The sequence below is a fragment of the Sciurus carolinensis genome, chromosome X (genome assembly GCF_902686445.1).
Source record: "Sciurus carolinensis chromosome X, mSciCar1.2, whole genome shotgun sequence".
In the NCBI taxonomy this organism is placed as follows: Eukaryota; Metazoa; Chordata; class Mammalia; order Rodentia; family Sciuridae; genus Sciurus; species Sciurus carolinensis.
Window position 1 is genome coordinate 24,905,723 of NC_062232.1, and position 14,631 is coordinate 24,920,353.

General features: G+C 36.3%; 1 protein-coding gene across 4 annotated transcripts in view; it reads right to left on the minus strand.

Moving 5' to 3' along the window:
• Positions 1-14,631, minus strand: part of Dmd (dystrophin) — a 2,099,091-nt gene that overhangs the window by 199,835 nt on the left and 1,884,625 nt on the right. For all 4 annotated transcript variants that reach the window (XM_047536255.1, XM_047536256.1, XM_047536254.1 and 1 more), the window contains exon 62: positions 4,466-4,526. In XM_047536255.1, the coding sequence (XP_047392211.1) occupies positions 4,466-4,526 (61 nt within the window). The remainder of the gene's footprint in view (positions 1-4,465; positions 4,527-14,631) is intronic.

Below are 14,631 nucleotides of genomic sequence, written 5' to 3' on the forward strand. Positions count from 1 at the left end.
GTTCAAACCCCAGGACAAAAACAAAACAAAACAGGAAAGAAATGATCATGATGGATCCTAATTTTAAAAATGAGGCTTACTAGGTTAACTGACAAAACAACTACTGGTACCTTTACATGAGACAGAATTTTGGGCTGGTTCTGCTTACCCTATTGGTCTGACCCAATGTTATATTTCTTTATTTCTTATTCTCTTATTATGACATCTATGTTGGAATATTCTACATGTAGGTTTGGGATTCCTCCATGCTTTGGACAGTCCAGAACATAGAAGATTAATTTTCTAACTCATTAAGAAAGCAAGAGAGTCCTGGCTCTTGGCTCTGTTTGGTTTACCCATATGGGAGTATGTAACATAAAAAGGTGAAAGAAATCCTAACAGAATGCAGCAGCTGGTTAAAGGCTATTATATTGAAATTTTCATGAGTTTGACAGTAGGCCAAAAAACTACAAAATGGCAGAGAGTAGAAAAGGCAGTTGTAACAGGTTGAACATTGTTGGTGATTATTTTTTCAGTGGCAATGAAAGCTGTAATCAAATAACCTGAAAGAGATGCTGGCAGAAATAAGAGAGCCCCAAGGGAGAGGGAATATGAAAATTGTAACAATGATATATGCTCTGGACTAATAAACTAGACAAACATGTAGTTTGAAGTATCAAAATCAAGGTTCATAGCATCATATGAAAAGCTGGTGTCAGGATGTGGGCATAAACACTGCCTGATTTGCAATCTAGAGCAAAAGATGTTGTTAATGACTTCAGATCTCAAGGATGAATGCACAACTCAACAGCCAACGAGGATCCGTGCTATTGGTATGGAAACCTCCTGTTATTTAGATGATCAGTTTAGCCCAGTGTTGAAAAGGAAAAGGAAAAGCATTAAAAAAATAGCCAGAGAGGACACCTGGCTTTGCAGTTGGGAGTTTGTGGTATAAACTCTTGAATGGAAGTCAAGACAAACAAGATAAGAAAGAAGAAAATCAGGGACTGGTTGAGCAATGTTACTATAAATTTATTTTCATTGTTAGTTTTGGACCAATAAGGCATCTCAGATTATGAGTGGTATTTACCAGTGCATGAAGTCCACTGGGTCTTACTCATCACAATAATGTGCTTTAAATAGAATATTTTAGACAACAGTAATAGTTAATAATATAACACAAATGACATTAGTAATCTGCTTATTAACAATGCACATTTTATGAACATGTGTTCTCCCTGTATTATAGCTTAATTTTAGAGTTAAATTTGAGAAATATAATCTCTAATTTCAAATAGATTATAATTGTGGAGAGAATTGTTCTCCATAAAGTATCAGAGAGATCTTTCAGAAATTATGTAAATTCCATGGATCTGATCACCTCAGAGGCTAAGGTCTCCATACGCCCCTCTCTATTAATTTTCCTGTCTATTGTTTTATGTTTCTTACTATTGAGCCAGGAGGAATAATAGTCCTAAATTATACAGCATGATTTGAGCTCTTGAATGAAGTACTTGGAGAAGTCAGAGTGTGTTGAGAAGATGTATCTGAAGCTAAGCAATAGAAAAAAATTCCCATATATATTATACATAAATATATTTAAATAAGAACTTATGTTAGCAATTCTAATAATGAATTTTAAAATAGGATGATAAAATTCTTTTTTTTAAAATTATTTTATTGTAAACAAATGGGATATATGTTGTTTCTCTGTTTGTACATGGCGTAAAGGCATACCATTTGTGTAATCATAAATTTACATAGGGTAATGTTGTTTGATTCACTGTTATTTTTTCCCTTCCCCCCCACCCCTCCCACCCCTCTTTTCCCTCTATACAGTCCTTCCTTCCTCCATTCTTGCCCCCCTCCCTAACCCTAACTCTAACCCTAACACTAACCCCTCCCACCCTCCATTATGTGTCATCATCCACTTATTAGCGATATCATTCGTCCTTTGTTTTTTTAAGATTGGCTTATCTCACTTAGCATGATATTTTCCAATTTCATCCATTTGCCTGCAAATGCCATAATTTTATAGGATGATAAAATTCTTGAACAAAAGTTTGGATAAGTCCATTGAAAAGACCTTAGATATCATACAAACTCCTTATTTTATAAATGAGAAAGCAGTTTATGCAGCTTAATGACTTGCCCAATACAACACAGTCAAATAACTTCAGAGCTAGGACCAGAATTTGAGTTTTCTTATTCACAGATTTATGCCCTTAACCAATAATACCACCACCAAGATCCTCAAGTACATGAAGGAGCACTGGACAAATAGGGCATGTAGCTGCTAATTCTAATGAGGGCAAGCGACTAATTTACTGGAAAAGGGGGGAATTACAGCTATTTTACAACTTGTCTCATTTTTAATTTTTTTTTTGTACCAGGGATTGAACCCAGGGGCACTTTACCACTGAGTCACATCCCCAGCACTCTTTTGTATTTTATTTAGACACAGGGTCTCACTGAGTTGCTTAAGGCCTCACTAAGTTGCAGTGGCTGACTTTGAACTCTTGATCCTCCTGCCTTAGCCTCCTGAGCTGCTGGGATTACAGGCGTGCACCACAGTGCCCGGCTAATATTTAATTTTTGGACTGAATTAATCTTCACTTTCCCACAGCAACATACTGGGATCTCTTGTATTAGATGTAACAGGAGGGAGGAGAAGATAAATATTCAGGAAAAGAACAGTGAAACTGGGAATGGGGGTAGAGATAGGAATCTCTGCTTTAAGGTGTCTCTGATTCTCAGGTGGACTTAAAACCTCAGTCACAAAAGGAAAAAACAGTCTTCATTTCAGTTTATAAAGGAATTAGATAGCAGGGTGTGGTGGCCCATGACCATAATCCTAGCTACTGGGAAGGCTGAGACAGGGAGATCTCAAGTATGAGGCCAGCCTGGGCAACTTAGGGAGACCCTGCCTCAAAAGAAAATAAAAAAAGACTGGGGATGTAGCTCAGTAGTAGAGCACTTGCCTAACATGCACTAGTCCCTGGGTTCAATCCCTAGTGCCATAACCCCCCACCAAAAAAAAAAAAAAAAACCACACACATACACATACACATGTGAACATAAAGCAATACAGTGCATGTCTAAATTAATATATTATTTAATAAAATATGATTAAAATATGTCATGTAGCAGGGCATGGTGGAGCACTTTGGTGATTTAGTAAGAACCTGACTCAAAATAAAAAAAAATAAAAGATACTGGGGATGTAGCTCAGTGGTAGAGCCCTCTGAGTTCAATGCCTAGTACAGTAAATAAATAAATAATAATAAAAAAGTAATTTGGAGTCATGAAATAAATCAGATATAACCCAAGTAATAAAATTAAAGCAAAATAGGAAAATTGAAAAGGAGGATCAAGGCATGTTAAAGGAGAATTTTTAAAGTTAAGAGATATCTCATCTGAAAAAATTTAATAAGACAAAGGGTAAACCATTTCCTAAAGGATATGTCTCTCCTTGAAAAGCCAAAAGAGTCCCTTCACCCCCCATTCTTCTGAGTTAACAAAATAGAAGCATGAAATCAAATATCTTGAAAACTGTAGTAATGAAGATCTAGGACTGCTGTTATTGCTTTAGAACTGAATTATGAAGAATTGATGGGCAGTAGAAGAATAAAAACACACTTGATAAAAGATGGCAGGCTGAAAAAATGAGAACACATTTAATATTTGCAGACTCTTCGCAGAAGCAAGTTCAAAGATCTCAGTTGGTATTGAAAAGTGTTTCATGAACTCAATTAATTCTAATTGTTGTTGGGGGAGCCAATTCAAAGTTAACTTTAAGTTAGATTCCACTGCACGATTGATGAGAGACTGTTAAGGTAGCATCATAACTCAATATCCTTTCTCCTCTCTCTCATCCATGTCAACCTAATGCATCATAATTCATATTTCACACATCCTTCCTTTGACTATTCCTTTGACTGACACAAATGATCCCAGCACAGTACCACTCTGATGTTGTTACTAGGTAACAAATACTGAGTGCCACATATCAAGAATGAACACCTCAGCTCTACAAATCCAGGATTGTTAACTCTCTGCCTTTGGGATACATGAAGGATTCTTCTACCTTAAACAGTTTGTGTATATACAACTGCAGAAGTCTATATCTGTCTGAAGATGGCATGAGAAAAAAATCACTAAACAGGTGAATGGTTTTCTATGAAGTATTCACTTCCACCATCAATATAATATCAGGAGCTTTTTGTTCTATTGTGAAAATTATGCACCCCTTCCCAAAAAAAACTACACCATATATGTTGCATTAAATGAATCTTTCTTAAAAGTGGTTTTTGATTGCATCAGTAAATTTACGGTACTATTTTAGCATGAGTTTACTCTCTAAGCTTTCTAACAAAAGAAACAGGTATCGTAGGCAAGGCTAATTATTTTAAAAATAAATTCACTTGTGAATACACAGATTAGCCACAATAAATGCTCCCTTAAGAATATGATCCTTTCGACTTACTTAATATAGTAGGGCACTTTGTTTGGTGAGATGGCTCTCTCCCAGGGACCCTGGACAGAAGCTGAAAAAGGAAAAGAGAAAAAAAAATGTCAAGGAGGTCAAATTCACCAAAAATAGAAAAGACAACATTAATCTCCAGAATTACAATTTTACACTGATATTGGTCTGTTTGCTCAGTTGCCCATGAAGACAGGATGGATTAACCTGCTGTTCTGAAATTTCTCTCCTAATCTAAGTGAAATTGAACTCATTCAGGCAAAAAGATAAATACAAAGGGGTGGGGGTTTTCCACTGCTAACCCTATAGAACAGATAAGAAACCGAATGAGTAGAGAGAGAGTTTTCTCTTACGCATCCCCACTGGGTATTTTTCTTGTAATACTTCCTGGTGTTGCTTCTCAATATCTTTTACTATTTGATTGACTGGGTTTTATTAGTTTACTGGCTGAAATGTCCCTTTGTGATATATTTACATTCTAAATTATTGAAGCTAAAATACTACTCATCATTCTGGTATGCTTGTTTTTCTATTTGGCTTAAGAAGAATTCAAATTCATTTACCAATTGTATGTTTAATTGGTGCCTCAAAATATCAGCCAATCAGTGTGATTTTCTTGGATGAGATTACCAAAACTGATAGAATGGCACCTGATATCAGAGAGTAATAAAAGTTTCCACATATTTTCTATGGTGTACATGTTTTCATTTCTATATATGTGTAAATAAAATATGTAAATATATAAATATATAACATATATAAATAAAATATAAAAATATACAAAAATATACACATTGTGATACATGCAAATATATAAATATACATAAAGCATATATAAGCATATATGTTACACATAATTTGAATTTATTTTTAATGACTTTATTGTGTATTAGTCAAATCAATCATCTTTAAACTGTTTTTTATTTATTCATAAAATTTTTTTAAGTGATATTTCACTAAATCTTCCAGGCTGGCTTGGAACTTGCAATCCTCCTGCCTTAGCCTCCTGATTAGCTGGGATTACAGCTGTGCACCACTGTATCTGGTTTGCCTTTATTTATTTGTTTATTTTTGGTACCAGAGATTGAATCCAGGGGCAATTAACCACTGAGCCACATCTCTAGTCCTTTTTTATTTTTTATTTTGAGGTAGGGTCTTACTGAATTGCTGAGGCTGACCTTAAACTGGTGATCTTCCTGCTTCAACCTCCTGAGTTGCTGGGATTACAGGAGTATGCCACCATGCCCAGCTGCCTTTATTATCTTTTTTTAAATATTCAAGTTGCAGTCGTTTCTTTACTAAAGCTGAACCTCTAAAAATATCTTTCATATACTGTTTGATCTCATTTTTTTCTTTTTATGATAAAATAATCATGTTTAGGGGGCACTGTAACATTTCCTCAACAATAAACCCTTTCTCCTGAATCAATTTTAAGAGATGGGAGTTTTAAGAAACATAGACTATCATCAGAAATAAAAATATCAGAAGCATTCTTATTGACATATAGCAATTTGATGTGTATGTATATTTCTTTTCTGAAGTTTCATCCCAATAATAATTTGAAGCACAACGGATGCTGACCATTATTTCCACCTATGAAAAGCTCCATTCTAAATTATTCTCACAGTAAATTCATTCCACAGTGTATTGAGATGTAAGAAAACGTCAAAGCTAATATATCCTTGACTACACTGTATAATATGAAAGAACAGCTTCTAATAAAGTTAACTTTACCTACTGCCAGACAATTTAAGGGTAATGAAACTCTGGCTTCTTTGTTTTATATAGAGTAACAGAGGGCTCGAATCACCCAACCTTTAAGCAGACATGCTGCTTTGTACCTTGGAGATATGTCATTTAAATGATATAGGAATGGATATATGTTTAGCTGCTAATTATGCTTTTTTCATTTTGGCAGATAGAAATTCTTAATATGGAGGAAAAAGATATTTAGCTGTTGCTTTGAAGTAGTCCATCACCTTCAATTTCTCTTTCCTTCTTTGTGTATTCCTTTCTTCTCTCCTCCATGCCTGCCTTTCTCATTCTCTGCCCACTCTCCTCTTGCCCTTTTTCTTCTTTAGGATATAGCTCTTCTGTCCTGATTAGTTCACAGAGTAAATAAGCCCTGATTTAAGGACTTGGGTTGGATTCCTTAACCCACTTGGTCAGAGTCTGATGTTATAGAATTCTAAAAACCTCTCTGGCAGGAAGCAATGTGAACGGCCAGAAATCATAGCTCCTGGCTGCTCAATATAACTCTTTTTAAAACCATAGCATCATAACAGGAAGATGAGAACTCCAGAGCACATTTGGTCCAATCCTCACTGGCTGTGAATGGCCAGCTTATGAATGTCTAAACTGAGAAAAGAATGGCTATTCTTTCCTTAAAGGTGTCTGTGGACTGAGGCCACACAATTTTTCTCATTATCTTTTCCCAATTCTTTACCATTCTAAATGGTCCAGAAATTCTTTCTGATTCATAGGACACCAGGTATGTCCTATAGTAGCAGAAGACTCAGTTTGATTTCCTACACTCTTCTTCAGGGCCTCTCAGAGAGAAGCAGGTTGGAAAGGTCTGTGGGCTGTGTGGCCTGACTAAGAAGCTTTCTGACTGAAAGAAACAACCTTCAAATAGATAATGAGCAAGAGATAGAAGGGAATCCATGGTGCCCAGCTGAGCTAATGACGAGGACTACACAGAGTATCTATAGTTGACTTCTCATTGTTAAACATTAAAAGTGGAAAAATCCCAATTATGAGTCAGAGGAATTATCGGAATATGCTTGAACTGAATGGTTGAAATGATTTCAAAAGATATTTCTTAAAAATTATAATTTCCAAATCAATAAGAACTTTTGAGCTTTTCCAATTGCAATTCTTAATTGTTAATCTTTTCTTCTTAAAATAAAAGAAATGTCCTTTGTCTTTATGGGTAGTTATCAAATAGATCCAATGGTGGGATTCAGTACATTTTTATTCCCTAAAAGATGTTTCTATTTTCTCCCAGGAACAGTGGCACATGCCTCTAATTTCAGCTCCTTGGGAACCTGAGGCAGGAGGATAACAAGTTCAAGGCTAGCCTAGGCAATTTAGTGAGACCCTGTCTCCCGAAACAATAAAGGGAGGCAGAGACAGCGATGGAGCTCCATAGTAGAGTACACCTGGGCTCAATCCCCAGTAATGCAAAAAAATTCTTTTCCCTTTTGACTGACACTTTATAAATTCACCCAAGCAACTGCTTCGCAATCATCATTTAAAACCCGAAATTTTATACTCAAAAATGTCCTTGATACAATAAAAAGAGAAAAATAACAATAGCCTCCTCCATTCATTCCCTGCCCCATCACCACCACATGCACAGACATTGGACTGAACTACTTGCTTTAGAAATAACACTCTGTAGGATGATGGTTCTACGGGATTGGATTCAGTGCTCCTTCCTGAGAGATTGTTAAAGGATTGTCAGCAATTTCATTTGGGGCTACCAGATGATTGTGGTCTTGCATCTATTCAAAAGTTGATCAGATATGTGGTAACTCTTATAAGTGTGCCCCAGAATTATCATTTCATTTCTTGCAGTAATGCCTATGCCAACAACAGCTGTTTCTTATCTTATTGAACCAGTGGAAGCTTGCCATCCTTCACAAAGCTAGCCTACGTAATAGGCACACACATCTTTTATGCCTGATGTGTACATTTTTAGTAGCCCATCAAAAGCAGATTTATTGGCAAATAGTTTTTATATGACACTAGGCTATCCTTTGGTATTTTCTTATACAGATGTTTCTACAACCACTACGTGTAATTCCAGTGCGGCTTTGTGATTCAGATTCTCAAGTGTAAAAATCATTCATTATCATACAGCACCAGAACCATGGGGTATTGCCTACTGAATTTAAATAGTAAACTACACATGAATTTATTTATTCCAAAATCAACCTCTGAATTTCCCCTTGTGTTACAGATAGAGTATGTTATTAAGAGCAAGAAAGGGTAGCAATTCTACCTTCAAATGTTTTCATTCCTTGAGGTGACAGGATTCAATATTGTGTCCAAGGTGGTTTTGAAAATCACAAATACAGGCCATGCTATAAAAAGGAAGTTCTGATTTCAACCATTTTTTTTAATGCATGATGAACAGAATGTGCCAAGTGATGCACCCCAGTGTTAAGCCATATTTTAATCAACACAGAGGCCTAACCAGAAAATTAAAAAGAATGCTAATGTTATTTAAACCATGCCAAAAGAGCACTCTCTGGAATTCCAACCCAAATGCATTCATTAATCTTTCTACTTTTCTTGTATTTGGTGGACTTGGAACTTGATAACATAGTTGGGTCAAGAAAAGTGGGAAAAGGACAAGGAAAATAAATAATACAGTTTTTGCTGGAGATAAAATAGAAAAACTCAACTCTGGGTTTAAGAGAAAGTAATTAGCTATCAGCCATTGGTACCTGACTCCCTGGATGTATGCAAATTTCACTTATGGTTTAACGAACTCATTCTATACTGATACAATGAGCAATGCTTCTTAACCCTTTTGCCAACTACCTCCCCACCCCCACTTCCAGGAATTTTTAAGATATGTTTTCTTATGACTTTACTCTCCATGAAATTTTAATATCACAGATAAACTGTATATCTGTTTACATGTTGTATGTATATGTGCTTTATGTATAAAAAAGAGTAAGATATTTTTTCATTCCCAGGAACCAATTTTTGCCCCCTTGGGGAAAATATCCTCATTGAGAAAGCTTGGTCTAGAGGAAGTTGGGCATGGAGAGGAACAAGGAGTTATTGAAAACTTCATATGTGCCTGAAATATAACCTGAACTAGCTCATTTGATATGCACAAGGACATGTGGGTTAGATATTATTTTCATTTTGTAGATGATGAACTCAGTAAGATCACATGAAGTAGCATGTCTTAAGATCCTAAGTCAGTACATAATAGAGCCTAATTTTGGTTTATTATTAAAAATAAAATCAGATGATTCAGGAAGGAGAAAACAAACCTATTGCATGTCTACTACATGCCTTGCACTGTATGCTACTTAATGTAATGATCTCAAACACATTATGAAGTTACATTAGTCCATCATTACAAGTGAAGAAATGGGGGTTCTGAAATATTCAGGTTGTACAGCTAGTCAAGAGTGCCATCCAGGATTACAAAATGGTCTGTCAAGTTCTTGAACTTTATCATGTGTGGCATATAACAAGTACTCAATAAGTATTTGCCAAAAATTGAGAAAATAAATAAATCTTAAAAGGGATTGTAACACTATCAAGACCAAGTTCTCTATGCTATATTTGATTTCTAAATTTACCCTCTACATCATTTCCACCAAATGATTTTTCAGGAGCTGCTTGAACAACTTCATTGTCACCACATTTTGAAGGAGCTCTTTTGAATTTCCTAAAGCTTTTGTGATGATTAGAAACAGCTTTCTTTTATTCTGGTCAAAATCTGCCTCCCTATGATCTGTAATCTCCACCATCAGTCCTGTCCTAAATGTCCAAAATAAATCATCTGATCAGTTCAGAGAAGCTAATTTCAAAGAAGCTAAGATGAGACTTATTTTCACCTGATAAAGATGAAAATGGAGCTCCAATTCCTAAGAAATAAAACAATATCTAACATCATTTCACTCATCACACAACATATTTTTACAGAATGCCTCCTACGTGCTAGGCCCTGGACGAAGTGCTGGGGCTATTGCAGTAAATAAGAAAGGCACAGTTCCTAATACTTTGTATATAATTTTAGTCTCTGAGGATATTTTGAAATGAGCACACCTACTATTCCAGCATTAAAATCAACCAACTGGTATTTACTGAATATACACGTGCTAAGCCCCATACTAGATAGTTGCAGGCAAGGGTGAGGTGGGGTAAAGTGTGGTGGGGAAAGAGGTACTAACATGTCCCATGTCCTAAAGGATTTTATTATTTAAATAGCATTGGGACTAGGCACAGTGGTCCATGCCCGTAACCCCAGTGACTCAGGAGGCTGAGACAGGACAATTGTCAGTTCGAGGCCAGTCTCAGTAACTTGGTGAGACCCTGAGCAATTTAATAAAACCCTGTCTCAAAATAAAAATTAAAAATGACTGGAACTGGGGATGTGGTTCAGGGTTAAGCACCCCTGGATTCTATCTCTGGTACAAAACAAAACAAAACAAAACAAAACAAAACAAAACAAAAACAACAATAACAAACCAGGATTGGATTTAGAGGAACACATAATTATAATGCAACTGTATCAGTCAGGGTCCTGGCACATTCAAATTGGGTGAGCAGAATTTAATAAAAGGTCTGCTCACAGAGGTGTGTGCAGAGTGTAGGGGAATTGCAAGGGATGATATCAACAACAGGGAGCCTTTTTGTATGTGCATTGGGTAAAGAAGATCATATGACAGGATCACTGGTTAGGAGACTCAGACAGAGGGGGAATTGGGGAATAAGCATTACAGCCTCATTATCCATCATCCCACCATCTCCTATCAAGGGGTTCCACTGAAGCCAACCTGAAGTCAAGAGGATTAGGGGTGCTCTTCATGCAGCCCACACAGGTCAACTTCCCAAGGCCCACAGCAACATAGGAAAACGTGGAGAGTAGATATGGAGGGGTAAAGTACAGACATTTCCTTGTGCTCCAACTGTGGCAGTAGCCTCCTCATGTCTTCTACAGGTCTCCCTAACTTCTCAGCTAAGAAGCAAAGATGAGACTTATTGTCACCACTAATAGATTAATTTCTTAGTATACCACTAATAGGTTAATTTCTCCTAAGTACTATTCAGGGCACATGTTTTTTTCCCTGACTCAAAAACCTTCCAAAATATCTCTGTATATAAACTCATTTTAATTTTTTTCCCTTGGCATCCAAGGCTCTTAACGTCTTAATGTCACCTCATTTATTTTCCCCAGTCCCTCCTTACATGACTCCAATGCTCCTTGTCCATGCTTTTGAAACCCCATACTCAGTAACTTAGACAGTTGCTTGTGTTATTCCATATCTCCTCTTCTTTAGGACAGTAGCTCCCTCTTATACACAGTTTTATGTTGCTTTTTGCATTTTAGTTACTCATGGTCAACTGTGGTTCAAAAATATTAAACAGAAAATCTCTGAAGTAAACAATGTATAAGTTTTCAATTGCTCACTGTTCTGAGTACTGTGATGAAATCTCTTGCTGAATGGATCTGTCCCTTTCACTTAGCACAATGCATGTGAGGTTCATCCGTATTTCTGTGTGTATCAACAATTTATTCCTTTTAATTTTTAAGTAGTATTCCATTATATGGATGTACGAAAGCTTAGTCATTGAACTGATGGATTACATTTAGGTTGCTTCCACTATTTGGCAATCATAAATAGAGCTGTTTACATTCATGTACAGGTTTTTGTGTAAGCATAAATTTTCATTTTTCTAAGGTGAATGATTGAGAGTAGGCTTGTTGGTTTACAACAGATTTTTAATGGCTATTAATGCATATACCATGATTTCTTGGAGAAATGTCCTCTTTAGGAACATTTAGGTTGTTTCCAGTTTTTCACTGTTATACATAAGGCCACTTGCTTGTAATCTCAGCAACTCAGGAGGCTGGGGCAAGAGGATCACAGTTCAAGGCCAGCCTTAGCAACTTATAGAGAGATCCTGTCTCAAAATAAGAAATAAAAGGGCTCAGTGGTAGAGTGCCTCTGGGTTCAATTCCTAGTACCACAGGGGAAAAATAAAATAAAAAGAAGGCCACAATGAACATCTTTGTAGATAAATCTTTGCAGACATTTTTGTTAATTTTCTTAAGCAAAATTCCTAGAAGTATATTTACTTGATTAACGTCTATGAACATTTTAAAGGCCTTTTATATAAATTACACTACTACCAGCAAAAGTCTTTCTTTATTGATCCATGTCACAAAGGGAAATCCATTTTCTGCAGGTAAATGGTATTTTGTTGGTATAGTTCTCAAGGAACATTAGATATACTGCTTGATATGGTGGGTTATTTGAGAACATGCCTCTCACACCCCCTCTTCTCCTAATAGATTATAAACTCCTTGAATTTAAAAAATCACTGAGCACGTTGGCTTTCCATTTCAAAGCCCAACCCAGTATCTTGAGATCAAGTGGAATGTACGGAACATAGCTTTAGAAGAACTTGGTTTGAGTCCTGACTCCATCATCGCTTCATGATCCTAACCAAGTCTTTTTTTTCTCCATGAATCCTATTTTCCTTTTATGCAAAATGGAAATAATATCCCCCTCACTGAAATGCTGTCAGGATAAAATGCTAAAATCAATATGAACTTGCTTTGTAAAATGTTAATCACTATACAAATAAATCACATAACTATGAGATATTGTCTGAAAGATGATAATTATAGACTCAACCTCCCTGTTTCAATTGGGCAGTGTTTGTCTTCAGCTCTTGAATCCACTCCTCACTACTATTAACATGCCACATGTAGTATAAAGAATGACAGAGACAAATGCCTTTGAATGCTATCTAACTGGCTGAATTTATGGTTCTTTTTTTCTACATCTCTACTTCTTAGACCAATGGCATCTGCCCACAAGATCCTTCATCGGTATGAATGATAAACAGATTAGTTCATATATCAAAGAGTGGGAAAAAGGAAGCCATAAACTATTTTATAATTAAATAATTATTATGATAAAAAGATAAGAAAGGAGCTGGGCATGGTGGCACATGTCTGTAATCCCAGCGATTTGGAAGGCTGAGGCAGGAGGATCATGAGTTCAAAGCCAGCCTCAGCAACTTAACAAGGCCCTAAGCAACTCAGCGAGACACTGTCTTTAAATACATTTTTTTTTTTTTGCAGTGCTGGGGATTGAACCCAGGGCCTTGTGCTTGTGAGGCAGGCACTCTATCAACTGAGCCATATCCCCAGCCCTTAAATAAAATATTTTTTAAAAAAGGGCTGGGGATGTGGTTCAGTGGTTAAGGAGCCCTGGGTTCAATCCTCAGTACTGAAAAAAAGATAAGAAGGGGATTCTAGAGGCACATACACATGGATTAGAAGCAGGAGAGCAGAACTGAGAGGTAGTTCTTGAGTGAATTTGATACCCACTGAGGGGTTTTTTATTGGCAGAAAAATAAGCTGGGAGGTGAATTTAAAATAAATGACATAGTTACCTTAAAATTTGGAAGGTGGGTCTTTTCACCAAAACTCAAGTGAGAGGACAAGATCATAAGCACTAGAAAGATAGATGAAGCTATGAGAATAGTTGGATTCTTTAAGGAAGGGAATGCAAAAAGAGAATTGTCTTTATATAACACATTTTCACACAATGGAATATTTTAAAAAGAAAGAAATCCTATCATTTGTGATACTATGGATGGACCTTGAAGACATGATAAGTGAAATCAGTCAGTCACAGAAGGACAAATACTGCATGATTTCACTTACACGAAGTATCTAAAAATATTCAACCTTAGAGAAACAGAAAATGGAATGGTGGTTTCCAGGGCATATGGGGGGTGGTGTAAGGAGGGTTGTTGTTCAGAGGGTGCAAAATTCCAGTTCTGTGAGATGACTGAGTTATAGAGATCTGCTCTAAAACATAACATAGTGTTTATAGTTAATAACATGGTGCAATGCACTTAAAAATCTTAAGAAGGTCAATCTCATGTTAAGTGTTCTTACCACACCCATGCACATCAAAAGCAAAGGGACAGACAAAATATTGGGAGGCAATGGATATGCTTTATCTTGACTGTGGTGACAGCATCACAGGTTTATGCATATGTTCAAATTAATTAAATTTCATAGCTTTTTGGTATAGAAATTATACCTCAATAAAGCTACAAAAAATGAAAATAAAAGGATGGGTACTTTGTCCAACACTGGAAAAAGAAAAAGGGAACTGTACTCCAGGAGATGACTCCAAATAGTGGTAGCAATAGAACAGAGTAAAAGATAAAAACAATAGAGAAAGTAAAATAAGAAGAAGCACACAGGCAACCTATTTGGTGAGGTATGAGTAACTATGGCTCCAAAGAACTGTGAGTGTAGAAGAGGAAGACATTTTAGATCCCACTGGGCACTAATGACCTCAACAGGGCAATTGCACAATAGCGATGATGTCTGGAAGTTGCAGATCTAGGTCCTGACAAAGCATTTGAGAAGTTGTGTTTGAAAA